Here is a 12370-nt window from a genome sequence, read left to right as displayed (position 1 = left end):
TGGACATCAGGAGGCGCTACTTCACGGTCAGGGCGGCTAGAGTCTGGAACCAGCTTCCAAGTGAGGTGGTGCAGGCTCCCACCCTGGGGGTTTTTAAGAGGAGGTTGGATGACCACCTTACTGGGGTCATTTGACCCCAGTGCTCTTCCTGCCATGGCAGGGGGTTGGACTAGATGATCTGCTCAGGTCCCTTCCGACCCTAGAAACTATGAAACTATGAGAACACCCCTGATTAGAGGCACATGCAACAGGTTATCTCCCAGGGGCTACGAGCTTCATCCTTCCCATCACCCAGTCATTCCAAGGCAACATCCTTTGTATCAGCATATTGCAACAAGGACAGCTCTTAGCATCACTTATTCTCTGGCAGGCCAAGCCCCAAACTCTGCCCCTGGTCTGTAGCTGTAGGACATAGAAAGAAACACATTTGTATTTGGTTTTGCACACCCTGACAGCAACATTGAAAAGGCCTGTGCGTATATCTTGAGAGCAGCTCTGAGCAGCACTCCATTCCTTTCTTTCCCTAAACTTGCCTCTAGTTTCCACAGATCTGGCCTCATGTCTTCTTTTATTAGCAAAACCAGAAATGCTGCACCATTAAATGGAGGTGCCTCATTGTTAGGCTGCAGGCGTCTGCAATGAAGGCTCATGAACCATTTATAGGTGCTGATTAGCAATGACTGTCACTCTTCCTGCTGAGTTTGGAACTGTGGAAGGGGAAGTATCTGGGCAGCTTCCACCACGTGATTATTTACAAGAGCTGAAATGTATCCGCTCCTAACCCCCCTTCTTCTGCTTGGAGGGAAAACACCTTCCTGGGGACTTGCATCTGCAAAAATGGTAAAACCACTTTATGGATCTCCCTGTGGAGCTTCCTGTACCACCAGCTGATAATGTAGGAGATATTAGCTCAGCTAGCTCAGGGAAGAAAGACACAGTATTGCCATTAAACCACTATTGCCATTCTTATTTTTCAGCCTACAAGGAGAAAATGAAGGAACTCTCTCTGCTCTCCCTGATCTGCTCCTGTTTCCACACCCAGCCGCACCCCAATACCATCTATCAATATGGAGGTAAGCGACTCATGCAGACACAACCTGCAGAGTCCACTATGGAGCTGTTCTGCAGGCAGCTGCTGGAAACTTGGGAGTGCCTCAGTCCATTAGGCTGGGCCCAGTCTGTGGAGAGTGTTTCCCACCAAGTTTCTGTATTACTGGCCTTTGATCTTTGACCCACATTCACCTACTAGGAAACTCTGTGTGTTACCAAAGAGTGCTCTCACTTATCCTAGGCTAGGAATTTAGATGTTATCAGCAATTCAGCATTTCTGGGTTGTCTTCAGCCATGGTCCGCTTATTATTGGGATGTAAAAGAAATTGTATTAGCTAGTGAGAATTTGAAGCCAGTCATTTGTTGCTGGTAAAAGGGACAATGACAATGCAGAACCAAGAGAAGGAACATCATTGTCAAATGTTACAGCAATGGGTTTGTCAGACAGTTGAGGAATCCAGTTGACACCACAGGGGGGAGTCTAGGGAGGCAGGATGAAATCCTGCTGGGTCACTGGAATTAACACCCTTACACTTATGAAAAGAACCATAACACTTTTAATAATCCGAGGTGGTCAATACCTGGGTTTTACATTCTGTCTGAAAGGAAAGATCCAGCAGCAGAATTGTTTTCTGTGTATGTGCAAGGACTTTACACAGAAAATGGATAAAGAAGTGGAGCAACAGTATTGGAGATACAGAGGTCAGGGAGAAACTTCCCACTGAATGTAATAAGAGCTTAACAGAGATACATATGGGCTTTGATCCAATGAAAGCAATCATATCAGGCCCATGATGGAAAGAAGGTTCTCTGTGCTCCCACGGTAATCCCTCTGAATCTCTCCAGGTGAGGCTGAAGTGACAGGACACTTAACCAGTAAAGTCCTGTTTGGAAGTACAGTATCATCACAACCAGCTCATATTGAGGGAACTAAGTTCAGGGCATGATTTAGCAGCTTCAGAAAGGTGCTGTAGCTTTGCTCTGAGTGTCCCACAGCCCATGACAATGCTCGTGTTCTTCTCACAAAGATATGGAAGTGAAGCAGCTGGACAAGAGGGCGTCTGGCCAGAGCTTCGAAGTGATTCTGAAGTCCCCTTCGGACTTATCCCCTGAGAGCCCAATCCTGTCCTCTCCCCCAAAGAAGAAGGATCTGTCTCTGGAGGAGCTTCAGAGGAGGCTGGAGGCTGCAGAGGAGAGGAGGAAGGTAAGAGGATATTCTAGGGACATGTTCATGCTGATATATGTAATCAGTCATGTTTTAAGCAAGCTTTAAAATCAGTCCCTTGTTATCACTGAGGAGAAAAAAGAACCCTGAAGCAAAACATATTGTTGGGGGAGACTGGTTCTTTTGGTAATACTTAGGAGCCAGGCAGTGCGATTGGAAAGTGTTTTCCTACATATTCTTGTTCAGTTCAAGTAGCAGAAGTCACCTCTGGCCTGTGTTATAGCAGAGGTTAGGCTAGATCATCACAAGTTCCCTGGTGACCTTAAAAATGCACAGGTCTGTTGAATTCTTTGGTCCTTCCGTTTAGAGTCTCTCAGTACATTACACAGGTGATACACGGGGTGCTATAACAAGAACAAAAAGCCATGCATCTAAACAGAGCTTAGAATCGGTGCCTTGCTATTTTATTGTTTTTTAGTGACTGGCAATGCTGTTTTCACATTCCATTTACGAGCATATTTAAAAATCTTTTGAAGAAAAAATGTTGGAAAACTAGAGGCGCTTCAGAGAAAAACAAATCACAATGCTGTGGGTGGGTAAGAGGAAAAGAAGTTGAAGAGGTTCAAAACATTAGGCAGACTGCCTGCTTGTAAACTTCACTCCCCATTCTATTCACACAGCAGTAATTGAATATCATTATCTGTCTGCCTGAATTAGAGCTTTGAAAATCCAGCCCAAGTGGTCTAGAATAGAAAAGTTTCATGGGGCAGAAAGAACATGAGTGAGGTGTGTAACTACCACTGAAGCACTGATTAATGAATGGAGAGGGTTGGCCTCCTGAGCATGACACCTTTGGAAAGGAGGCAACAGCTGAGACCAGAGGATGGGTTGATTAGTTCAGATACCAAGTGCAAATCCTGCAACTGAGCAGCTAGTTTGTGCACAGACTAGCAAGGAGCATGTTCATGTCATCTCTGTGGAGATGTCCAGGATCAGATCAAGGAAAGTAAGAAGGGTTTTTCTCCTCCCGTCTTCCCCCCACCACCTGGTCTGTTGGTTTCCTACAGACCCAGGAGGCCCAAGTGCTGAAGCAGCTGGCGGAGAAACGGGAGCATGAGCGGGAGGTGCTGCACAAGGCCCTGGAGGAGAACAACAACTTCAGCCGGCTGGCTGAGGAGAAGCTCAACTACAAGATGGAGCTGAGCAGGGAGATCCGTGAAGCACACCTAGCTGCCTTGAGGGAGCGACTTCGTGAGAAGGCAAGTGCTTGTCTCCCCCACCCACATACCATGTCCCAACACCTCTAGGGCTAGGAATCCTTGCTTAGGACATAAAGGTTGCTGGCGCCAGCATATGTAGCCAGGCTTGCTCACCCCGATAGAGCTGGGATGTTTGCATTGGAGCAGAACTCCAGGAACAATTTGCTTTTCTTGTCCTGCCATTTTCCCAAGTTCATACAGCCTTCCCCTTTGCAGGTATGCAGTGTCACGTTACAATGCCCGGCTCTCCAATTGCAGCAAGGGAAGTTGAGGTGGGATAGTAAGGGAAACTTTCTCACAAGGAGGGCCGTAAAGCACTAGAAGAGGTTACCCACAGGGGTGCTTGAATCTCCATCCTTGCAGGTTTTTAAGACCTGGGTGGACAGAGATTTGGCTGGGATGATGTAGTTGGGGCTGATCCTGCTTTGAGCAGGGGGTTGGACTAGATGTGACCTCCTGAGGTCCCTTCCAATTCTAATTTTCTCTGATTCTCTGGACACCCCTACTCCATTGCTTTCTTCCTTTTCTTTTGGTCTTTTGTTGCTGCACATTGTTCTAATATGATTCTTAAAGGGGAAGGGACTCTGTTTGATATGTACGTCTGACAGCTAGTCAGAGCAGATATTCTCCAGCAGCGTGCGGTAAGGTGGACAGGAGGTGTCCATGGCATCAGTGTAGAGGCTTCCTCATCTCTGTTGAGCCCCGTGTGCCAGAGCCCAAAGGCAGCAGTAAACTCGAGCCTCCTATCCTGCACTCTGGAGCGTGGATTTCCTGTTGTAGGTTCCCCAGGCACCACTGCTTTGTCTGGCCCCAGTGGAAGGAGGCTGGTGTCTGTGAGGGGCTCCCTAATAAGACAGCTTCAGCCAGCTCTGGAGCATGTGCTGCAGACGTATTCACACACTTGTGTGATGCACCTGGTCACCTTCACTGTGCCAAGGACAGAGCTAAACTTATCCCAGGGACAACTCCTGTGATATCAGCAGAGCTCTGCCAACTATGAACTTGACCTAGTGTATTTTTCTTAATTAGTGCAAGGCCTTTGAGGAACAGGAGAGGAACAGATGGAAATACAACAGCAAAAACTCTAGAGCTGTAGGTGAAACTGAGGGGAGATGGGAAACAGCTTCTGGATCGCCCTACTCAGCCTGTGGACTCCATAATGCTTTCTGTGTCTTTGCAGGAACTGCATGCAGCTGAGGTTCGCAGGAACAAGGAACAGCGGGAGGAGATCTCTGGATAAAGGGCTTTTCTACACATCTAGCACATGATTCCTGATAACAAACCAACCAACCCAACACATTTTATTTTGTTTGTCTAGATGCAACATTCGGTTTGCCATTTCCTCCTGGTGTTAGTTCCCCAGCTACACGCTTCTCTCTCTCTCTCTCTCTCTCTCTCTCTCTCTCTCTCTCTGCATCCTTAACTGTTCAGTACTTGTGGGGACTCACAGGCCATAGGGACCTCTAAGCAGAGTAGCAACTAGTTCACATGAAATATAGAATCAAACAATTAACCAATCAATCAGCTTCTCTTTGGGGTTTCATCCTTTTTTAAAATATCTTTCTTAAACTGATGTAAAGGATTAAGATATTAATAAATTCAACCAGCAGTGTCATAGAGATGCGGATTTCTTATCCAGGGCTTTTGGTTTGTGCTTTGAGCCAGACAGCAGTTGAAAAAACAAAAGGGAGTAAATAGTGAAGGGTACATTGTTGTGAGAGGGGGTCATTGATGGATCCATTGTTTTTAGTGGTAGGAGAAGGGATAGGAGGAGGCTGGGATGGCTCAGGGAATGAGTTAGGGTGTGCAGAATCTTTAAGCTGTAGGTCACTGGTTTGAAGCCAGCCCAGGTAGATAGCAACTTGAAGTCATTGTTCTCTGTTTCTTTGGTAACCCAGGTGCAATTAGCTAAGGGTCTGAGACTAGAGCCTGGTGGACAGGTGCCCACATCACAAGAAGCACTAGTTGATATCCTGGATGGCCACAGATTGAATGAGCCTGGAGACTGAACAGCCCTCTCACTGGTAGAGGCAGTGCTGAGGAGGCTTGTATTGCCGCTGCCCATAGTGAACCCAGCGTTACGGGTAAAGAGGGGGCAGTCTCCAGGGCGGTCAATCCTGCACTTTTCACAAACACTAAATTTCACACCATTAATTAAAAAGTAAAACAGAGCGCACAATTGTCAAGCAGCCCATGACCTTTAGCAAAACTCTGTGATATGGGAGACTCATCCTTCTCTCTTCCCAAAGATGGATGAGACTCTTCAGTACTATTCCAGGAGAGACGTTTGGACCAAAGATCACAGGTTAACCACAGAGCTGCGGTTCTTGGGCAGCAGATTATAGGAAGGGACACAGCAATCCTTTCAATGGTATTTCCAAAACTGCAGCTTTGGAGAAGGTGGGGTAGGAAGGGAGACTGCCAGGCAGAGGGCAGGAGCAGTGAAGAGATGTTCATTCACCTGCTGCTTGTCTAGCCATGGAGGTAGAATTGCAAGGCTTTAATTCTTCTAGCTCTGACTTCCAAAGCCCACTTTAAGACAGCTGTGTCTCTTCCTAGAAGTAAGGATGAATGGATTACAGCAGTGCTTGGAGGCAGGGGGCAGAAACCTCTTCTTTCAGATAGCTGGTAATACTTTCTGATGTAAATGGAGAGCTACAGCAGCCTGTGGGCTCTCTTCCCGTCTTACATCATGGTGTATGCCAACAGAAGTAGCTGAATCAGAGGACGTGCCGAACAGTGAGGAGGCTGCTATTGCATCCCATGGATCAAAAAGGTGGCAGACTTTTAATGCTAGCACTGGATCTGGCCAAATAACCAGACTGGCAATTGTATGCCTATGTCTAAAGTGCAAGGAGTTGCCATCTTAACCCTAGTGAAGCCTCTTGAGAGAGGATGTTCAGGCAGGACTCTGCTTTTGCAGGAACACCCTCTCCTGGCAGGATTTCACTGAGGAGAACAATGCAACTCTTTCCTTTTGGACCATTGAGTAGCAAAGAGTCCTCTCCTTCCAACTCTGACAGCACACCACTACCTGTCTTCCCAACTCGTGAGGCATTCCCAGGGCAAAGTAGCAGGGTGCTTGGAGCAGGGATGTAGGCACAAATACAGGAAAGACTCCAGGACTGATCCTTACCCTCACTGTACCACAAACTTCCCTCTCTCTGTGGCCATACTGGATGCTATTTGGGAACCCAGAGTGAGCCAAGGGGGCATCCAGAGGAACAAGAGTCAACTGTTATTGTGACAGGTGTCCTCTCTGCATACCGTCTCCAAAGAGCCTCTCTGCAGCCAAGTCCTGCAGCTCCTCCAGGGGGGCTCTGTGGAGTCAGCATCACCAGGAGTAGCTTATGCAAACAGCTAGGACACAGTGGGCATGGACAGGCACTGAGGCAGTTGCCTTTTTCATTCCTGGCGGTTGTGTGACTTGGGATGCATAGGGCATGCTCCAAGCCAGAGGTGGGGTGAGCAGATGCGATACACCATTTAGACTACAGGAGCCAGGTAGGGACAGGAAGCCAGGGCAGACAGGGAGTCCATATCAGGTGTCAAGCTTCCCTTTGCCTCCATGCCCTGTCTAAATAATAGTTGCTGAGTCGGTTCCAAGCTATCGGTTTTCCTTCTACCATGTGCTGGCTGCATGTCAGGAATCTCCCCCACCCTCCTTGACTGTCACAAGAACGCAACAGTATGCCAAAGAGGCAGCAGCAGCAGCTGCTGGAAGCAAAGCCCCTAGCCTCTTGCTAGTCAACCACACAATACGTTCCCCTTTTAATGAGAGAAGGTCCCTCTCTGGCCACGAGGCTTTGGATATTAGGGGAGAGCTCTGCTCCAAAATGGAAGGGCTAGCTTATCTACAAAGCCCTCTGCCAAGGTCTGAGGGAGGGCAGGACTGTTATCAGGCTTCAGCAGTGTTGAGGGACAAGAAGTGAGTTTCGGGCAGGGAGGGGAAAAAAAAAAGAAACTGAGGGTTGAATTTCTTAACAGTAGCTAATGATCAGTTTATAAGTAGCAGCTGTCTTAGATAAGCATCTGTGTAGAATGCAGAATCATCTCATCCATATAGTGACAATAAATTTTAAAAAGTTTAAAAAAAATAATTAAAAAAGTAATTTAAATAAAATGTTTGTGTGTAAGAAATGGTTGAAAATGTCAAATGTCTGTGTCCCACACCGGTGGGATCTGAGAAGGTGTCTGCCAGATATTAACCCTGTCCTACTCTGTGGTGCTGAGTGTTTGCTTGGTGTGTAATACTGACCTGGAGCTTGTTGTAAATACTGTTTTTAGTACTATGATTATTAATTATGATGACGATGATCACAAATGTTGTACTCATAAGCAGGAGTTTAAAACAAACACAAAGAAACAACCATTTTCACTCCGATTCTCCAGTGAGGCTCAAATGAACCTGGAGGCAGGGCCAGATTAAGGTAGGAGGTCTTTGTCCTTGAGCTCAGAGTGAGCAGGGGGTCAGAGAGGCAAGTGGCAGCCTAATGCAGAGCTGACCATTGCCTCTTGAGGTGGCTGGACTGCTTCATATGGAAAGCAAAGCAAGGGCTTAGAAATAGGGGGGAGACAGGGGTCCTTCAGGCAGGGAGGATGGGAACTGGGAGAGTTAATTCAAGGAGTGGAGGGGAAAGGGGGGCTGGGAGAGATCTAAAACTGGGGCAGATGCCCTGGAGCCCTAAATTTGGGGTGCAGTTTAGTGTTAGGCCACTCCTGCTTGGAGGCAGCAATCTGCTCTGTTTCCTGTTACCATAGAACAAGGCTGACAAAAGTGGAGGATTTTGCATGCAGTATCGGAGAAAGCGGGGAGTGGCAAATTGTGCTTGCTTGAAACCTTTCCCTTACCTGTATGGTTACTGGGTCCCAGGACTTTTGTCTCTGCTTCTTACTTTCCATCTCAGACGCTTGTGGTTAAGCTGGCAGTTCAAATCCAGCTAGTGGTACCCTCCACATAGCTGAAGGCCAGCCTTGATCTCAGGTGGAGACCTATTCTTGCAGTAGCTTCCGTAGCAAACACTCACAGTAGTGTTGCATAAAAGGATGGTCTGGAAAGTTAGGACCCCAGGGAACAGTGCTCCTGCAGATCTAAGGGAACCCCATTTTCCTCCCCTCCACCCCGTTGGTGCTGTAAGGTGCAGTAGACATATCTGGAGAATGCACTAATGCAGGGTAAAACGTTGCATCAGGTAGAGAAACAGGGTCACAGAGTTTTGAATCCATCATGTCAGGGTAATGAGTTTATCACACCCGATGGGATATGTCACGTCAGGGAAACCAGGTGGACTAATGTGGCTAGACAAAGAAGGTGGAACAGGGATGTCAGGGAAATTAGTTTGTTCAGTGCCACTGGGTCTATCGGAGCAATATTTCCGATTACCAGGGCTGCATGCATCTGGTCCTGCAATTTCTCTGGCCTGGAAAGACATCCTGCTTGTATTGCTGATAAAACTTTTGCATGGTCCAGGCTGTGGGGGAAGTAAATGACAGATGCAGAGCACCTGCCTGAACGATGCTGTCCCTGACAGCATCACACATCACTTGGATCTTCAGTTCCCAAACCTGCAGCAGCTTATACTTATTTCATCCCTGGTGAATTCCAGGATTGCTAACAACTGGGTGGCTTATGCCTGAATAGGGGCTTTTCCCCCATTAACTTCCTTTAAGCCTTCCCTTTCCTCCCACTCCTCTTGCAGTTTTTCAGCCGTTCCCCTTCAGGCACTTTCTGTGGCATGCAATTTCAAAATTCCTGGAACGCGTCTCAGGATGGCGCTCCAGGTTCTTTATTATTATTTCTTTCCGACGCTTACTGATGGGTCTTTCTAGCTGCTATCACTGATTGCACTATTGTAAGAGCATCTCTAAATCTGGCCACATTCGGAGTAGCTATAGCTTCATGGCACTCCGTGAAGTTATACCAGTAGGAAACAGAGTCCCAGAGGGGAACTAAAGGTGCAACAGGGAGGGAGCTGAGATTGGAAATAACCCCAAACCCAACCCACCTGCATGCAAATGTCAAAAAACTCATTCTTCCCCTTCTCCCAGACAAAGCAGGGCTTCCTAGCCTGCTAGACAAAAAAAAATGAACCCGGAGATAAACTGAATTTCCAATTGGCACAAAACACCTTTATGTTTAGCAATCCTGGGGCAAGAACCAGAGCAGTCACTCTCACGGTCCAAATACTAGACCTTCTGCTCGCTTTGTTATTCAGAGCTAGAGCTCAGATGGCTGTAGCCATCAGACTCTCCAGGATGGGAGGCCCATAAACTAACCATGGACCGGCCCTCAGAAATGTTAATTTTAAGCAGTCTCACTCCACCCATGGTTTTGTCATGTTGTAAAGTGAACCTTGTCTCGCAAAGGCGTGGTAGTTGCCCTACAGGGTAAGCTTTCTGTGCTGCTGGCAAGTCAGACCACTGCATGCATGTTGCAATAGGGGACAAGAGCGGTGATGCTGCTCCTTGAAAATTCACGTTGTCTTTCATTTAGGCCAGTGTGAATTTCTAACCCTGGCTGTTTAATTCATCTCATGGGCTTTGTTTCATTCCACTAGACTGCGTTATTATTTTGCCCACTTGCAACGGTTGTGGGCACGTAGCTGTGTATGCTCTGAGAGCGTGCACAAGACACATGCCAGGTGTGTATAACCTATCTATATATACACACATACACACAACACCACTTGAAACAAGAGGCAGGGAATGGCTGCTTATGGTGCTATAGATATTTATTGTTAACCATGCAAGGAATGACATGACATTTCAGGACCAATGACCTCCACCTTTGTAGTCAGGTGTCTTTGAAATAAAGTAGAACGGGGCACTGGCCAACACTTAGGTCTCTCTAATGCAGAGCCTACAGGGGGTGATGGAGATGACAGTCTTCTCCAGATGTTGGGTCTGAGCGTAAGGCAACCAGCGACGTGCAAGTCCTCGTCTTGACCGTTCTTGCGGTCTTTGGCAAGCCCCTGGACCTGTCTCTGTCAGTTCTCCCATCTCCCAAGGGGCAGTGACACTTCCCTACCTCACAGGGGTGTTGTGAAGATTAATGAAGTCATGCTTGCAAAGAGCTTTGGAGACTGTAAGTGCTGAAATGTTATATGATCAACCCCCACATACTTAGCACAGCAAAAGATACCATGCATGTCTGCAAGAAGGGGGCTGGAAGTGATCGGTGTTGCCTTGAGGGTGGGTCAGAACCTCAGGGGTTTGCAAGTTCCCAGGGACGCCCTCGTTCTCTTCTGGATACGGTTTGGGTGTAAGTGTCATTGGCCTTGTGCAGGGTGCACTCCACACATGACACAGTGTGTGCTATCTTCCTTCTTTCCAAATACACAGCTCAATAATAAACTGTAATGGTGTTATGAATGGACTTACCATCACTCTAACAGAGCCTTGTCTGGTTCCTTTACGTCTACCACATGCATTTCATTGTCAACTTGAGGTTGTTGTTGTGCAAAAGAAGTGAATATGAAAAAAAAAAAAAGAAATAAACTTGGTATGAAACCACATGCCTCCATTTCTCTCCATACACTGATGCTTTAATCCCAGGCTTATTCCTGGTTTGGGAAAATAATAATAATATTAATAAACAACTCTCATCTGAACAAAGCAAGTGGCCTCCAATAAAGAACAGAATCTAGGTCCTTGCAGAGCCAAATGGGTAATTATTGTCCAGCAAAAAGACAGGTCACTAATCTGTAAATCAACCCTATGCTCCAGGAAAAAAAACAACAGCTGAAGGCAGGTAACACTGTTATTGCACCTTACCCTTGATGATGTGAGGAGCTCAAAGCCTTTTATAGGAGAAGGATCAGAAAGGCATGCCCAGAGCAGCCTGAGAAACTAATGGGTTTAGCAGAAGTCATTTTTACTTTTTATCTATCTACATACTTTTTAAAAGTTTTTATAAGAAGTTTTTACTTGAGATATATATATTTTGATAGATAGATAGATCTATCTATATGTTTGTGTGTGTGTAGAGAGATCTATAAATATGTGCGTGTATCTATCTCAAGTAAAAATGCATGTAAAAGTAGTTTTTACTTTATATACACGTGTGTATATACATACATGCACACATATACGTATCTGTAAAAACTACTTCTTTTAAAACCTTTTTAAAAGTAAAAATCTACTATATATAACTTGGCCTCATTCCAAATTGTTGCTCTCTCTGCTTAATTAAATCTCCTTGGAAAAGGCACCACTGCTCTGGGGTGAAGGCCCAAAGCCATGGGGAGTCTCCTGCTCTCAGAAGGATTTGAAAGTGGGCAACATTTTGTTTCAAGCAGCCACTGGGGATTTTTGCAAGCCAGCTCCTGAACTGAAAATAAAGTGGATGGCAGTTCAACCCCACTGCCATGGGCATGGGAGAGCTGAGCACTGATGTCAGACCTAGTGCATTCCCCACTCTCAAGAGCCTATGGCACAGGTGAAGGTGCAGAAACATCTAGAAATAAGCAACAGGCAATAGTGTCAGGATTTTTAATCCACATAATACCGCCATTTGGATGAAGGCGTCTTAGCTACATCCCCTGGAAGCTCTAAAAATGTCACCCCGTACCCCCTTTTGCTTGATTGGACGAGTTTTTGGCCAACAGATCATTTGCCAAAATTCACAATCCTACTCTCTCTTGGCTCCTTTGTAGGGAAACTTCTTTAAGAATGAAAGAAAAAAGGCCTCTCCACACCCTATTACAAGAAATTCTGACAAGAGCAAGATCCAAGACTTGCTGATCTTACCTGCCCTGTCACTGCATCCTCCCAAGAGATAACTCAACCACCATAAATCTACCAAGCGGCCGAATAAGAAGTTCTAATACACAAAATACTTACAGTTAACCAGGCCAGATAACTATTCAAGGAGGGATCGTAACATAAATAGAAGGGA

The 12370-nt window shown here is 46.3% G+C and overlaps 1 protein-coding gene across 3 annotated transcripts in view; it reads left to right on the top strand.

The window, feature by feature from the left end:
* The window catches only part of STMN3 (stathmin 3), a 105272-nt gene extending 94323 nt beyond the window's left edge, over positions 1-10949 (top strand). For 2 of the 3 annotated variants that reach the window (XM_019510047.1, XM_019510046.1), the window contains 4 exons: positions 978-1073; positions 2079-2254; positions 3283-3474; positions 4655-9455. In XM_019510047.1, the coding sequence (XP_019365592.1) occupies positions 978-1073; positions 2079-2254; positions 3283-3474; positions 4655-4714 (524 nt within the window). In that variant the 3' untranslated portion in view covers positions 4715-9455. Of the gene's footprint in view, positions 1-977; positions 1074-2078; positions 2255-3282; positions 3475-4654 lie in introns of all 3 variants that reach the window. The other variant, XM_019510048.1, reaches the window with a different exon arrangement.
* The last annotated feature ends 1421 nt before the right edge of the window (positions 10950-12370 follow it).

This window comes from Gavialis gangeticus, unplaced genomic scaffold (genome assembly GCF_001723915.1).
Source record: "Gavialis gangeticus isolate Ggan-Ray unplaced genomic scaffold, GavGan_comp1, whole genome shotgun sequence".
In the NCBI taxonomy this organism is placed as follows: Eukaryota; Metazoa; Chordata; order Crocodylia; family Gavialidae; genus Gavialis; species Gavialis gangeticus.
This window is presented reverse-complemented; position numbering and strand designations above follow the sequence as displayed.